Source organism: Octopus bimaculoides, chromosome 22 (assembly GCF_001194135.2).
Source record: "Octopus bimaculoides isolate UCB-OBI-ISO-001 chromosome 22, ASM119413v2, whole genome shotgun sequence".
Lineage (NCBI taxonomy): Eukaryota > Metazoa > Mollusca > Cephalopoda > Octopoda > Octopodidae > Octopus > Octopus bimaculoides.
In genome coordinates, this window is record NC_069002.1 from 25712745 (window position 1) to 25714749 (window position 2005).

Below are 2005 nucleotides of genomic sequence, written 5' to 3' on the forward strand. Positions count from 1 at the left end.
ATATATATATATATATATAAGCAGTTACAAAGTATGAGGGTTTAGTTCACAGGTGATCTATACGATTATGTGCACTAGGTAAGTTCTGTAACGGATTACTAGGGCTCCTCTATGTCATCATTTCATTAAGCTATGCCCTTCTCATTTTCCCTATTTGTCCCTGATGTCGGAATATCCCATTCTCTGGGATAAACTGTAAGACTGAATTTTTTCCGATAATAATAATAATGTGAATGACTTGAGATGTTTGCTTTGCCCTAACGTTTGTGGTCCTCTTTAACAATTATATATAAGTAGTTAAGTATACGCCTGGTCATAAAGCGACCAATGGTTTAACATCCATAAGGCGCTTAGCCCTATGGATGTCTCGTCGGTCCCTAATGGTGGATGGTATTACGTGAGATATGCCCTCATCCATTAAGATCTTATGGATGCGAAACCATTGGTCACTTTATGACCAGACATATACTTAACTACTTATAAATACATTACTGCTTTATACTTTAGAGCAAGGGTCGGCAACCCACGGCCCACGAGGGATTTTCGTCCGGCCTGCCAGCTTAATACCTGGACACCAATTATCTAATTAGTATGGAATAGTTCACTTCCAGGTTAAGCGGTCACTGGAAAAGTTATTTCGTACCTTCCCTTCTCAGAATTATTCGTTTGAATTTGTTGTCTGGTGGTAAAACAACCGTGCAGTAAGTATCTGAATTCGATAATAATGTTTATTTAATTATTTGTAATAAACTGTGTTAAATATTTCTAGAATCAGGCCAAAATTTGTTTAAAAAATTGCAACCCTGATTTAACGACATCGCTAGAAACCTGGTTTTATCACAAGTTATTTACAATTATCATATTTTATCATATTACTTTATTTATATTTACATTTGTTATGATGTTTCTTATTTCTCCATACCAATATCTATTCTTTTTTTCTCTTTCCTATCAAGAAGTCTTTTTTATCTAAAAAAAACAAAAAAAGGCCCATGGAAATTAAGAAAAGAAAAGTGGAGTTTGAGTGCCGAAATTTTAACGATGAGTGGACACTTAACTATTTTTCATTGAGCACTTCGGAAAATGTGTTTGCTTATTTTGCCAAGAAAACATTTCCGTCAAAAAAGTTTCAAATATTAAAAGATACCATGAAACTCGCCATAATCATTACAGCAGTTTTACTGGGAGAAGACGAAGTTGCACGGCTGAGAAATAATTTAACCAAGCAGTCATCTTTTTTCGTTAGAAAAGTTGAAGAGAATGAACGAAACACTCGTGCTAGTTACGAGGTGTCGAAACTAATATCAGAAAATATGAAACCTTTTAGTGATGGAAAGTTCTTCAAACGATTATTATTGAAGACAGAAGATGTTGTTTGTCCAGAAAAAAAAATGGAGTTATTTTCCGTGATCAGCTTATCGGCAAGAACAGTAACAAGACGAATTGGAGAACTAGCAGCAAATGTCAGAAGTGGCTTGAAGAACGTTTTAAAACATCTAGAGTATTATTCCATTGCTATCGATGAAACCACAGATATGAAGAATACTTGTCAACTTGCAGTGTTTATGAGAGATATAACACCAGAATTTGATATTGTGGAAGAATTTGTACAGTTGATTCCTATGAAACACACAAGCACTGGAGCAGATATTTTGAAAAGCAAGATAAAATGGTTTACCGAAATGAATCGTAATTTATGAAAGCTTACTGGAGTGACCACAGATGGAGCACCAGCGATGATTGGTGAGAAAAAACGATTTGTTGCATTACTCCAAGCAAACAATGGTATTCTTTTCTACTCTAAGCACAAGGCTCGAAATTTTTAGAGAGTGGGACAGTCGATTAGATTGACCCCAGTATGCAACTGGTACTTAATTTTTCAACCCCGAAAGGATGAATGACAAAGTCGACCTCGGTGGAATTTGAACTCAGGACGTAGCGGCAGACGATATACTGCTAAGCATTTCGCCCAGCGTGTTAACGTTTCTTATTTCTTTACTGCCAA

General features: G+C 35.8%; 1 protein-coding gene across 6 annotated transcripts in view; it reads left to right on the forward strand.

Moving 5' to 3' along the window:
• LOC106872982 (general transcription factor II-I repeat domain-containing protein 2-like) overlaps window positions 1–2005 on the forward strand; it is a 114092-nt gene that overhangs the window by 110744 nt on the left and 1343 nt on the right. For 2 of the 6 annotated variants that reach the window (XM_052975841.1, XM_014920172.2), the window contains exon 3: window positions 957–1932. The exons of 1 other annotated variant lie outside the window; for it this stretch is intronic. In XM_052975841.1, the coding sequence (XP_052831801.1) occupies window positions 957–1700 (744 nt within the window). In that variant the 3' untranslated portion in view covers window positions 1701–1932. Of the gene's footprint in view, window positions 1–507; window positions 702–956; window positions 1933–2005 lie in introns of those variants that run through there. 3 more of the 6 variants (XM_052975842.1, XM_052975843.1, XR_001409823.2) reach the window with 2 other exon arrangements.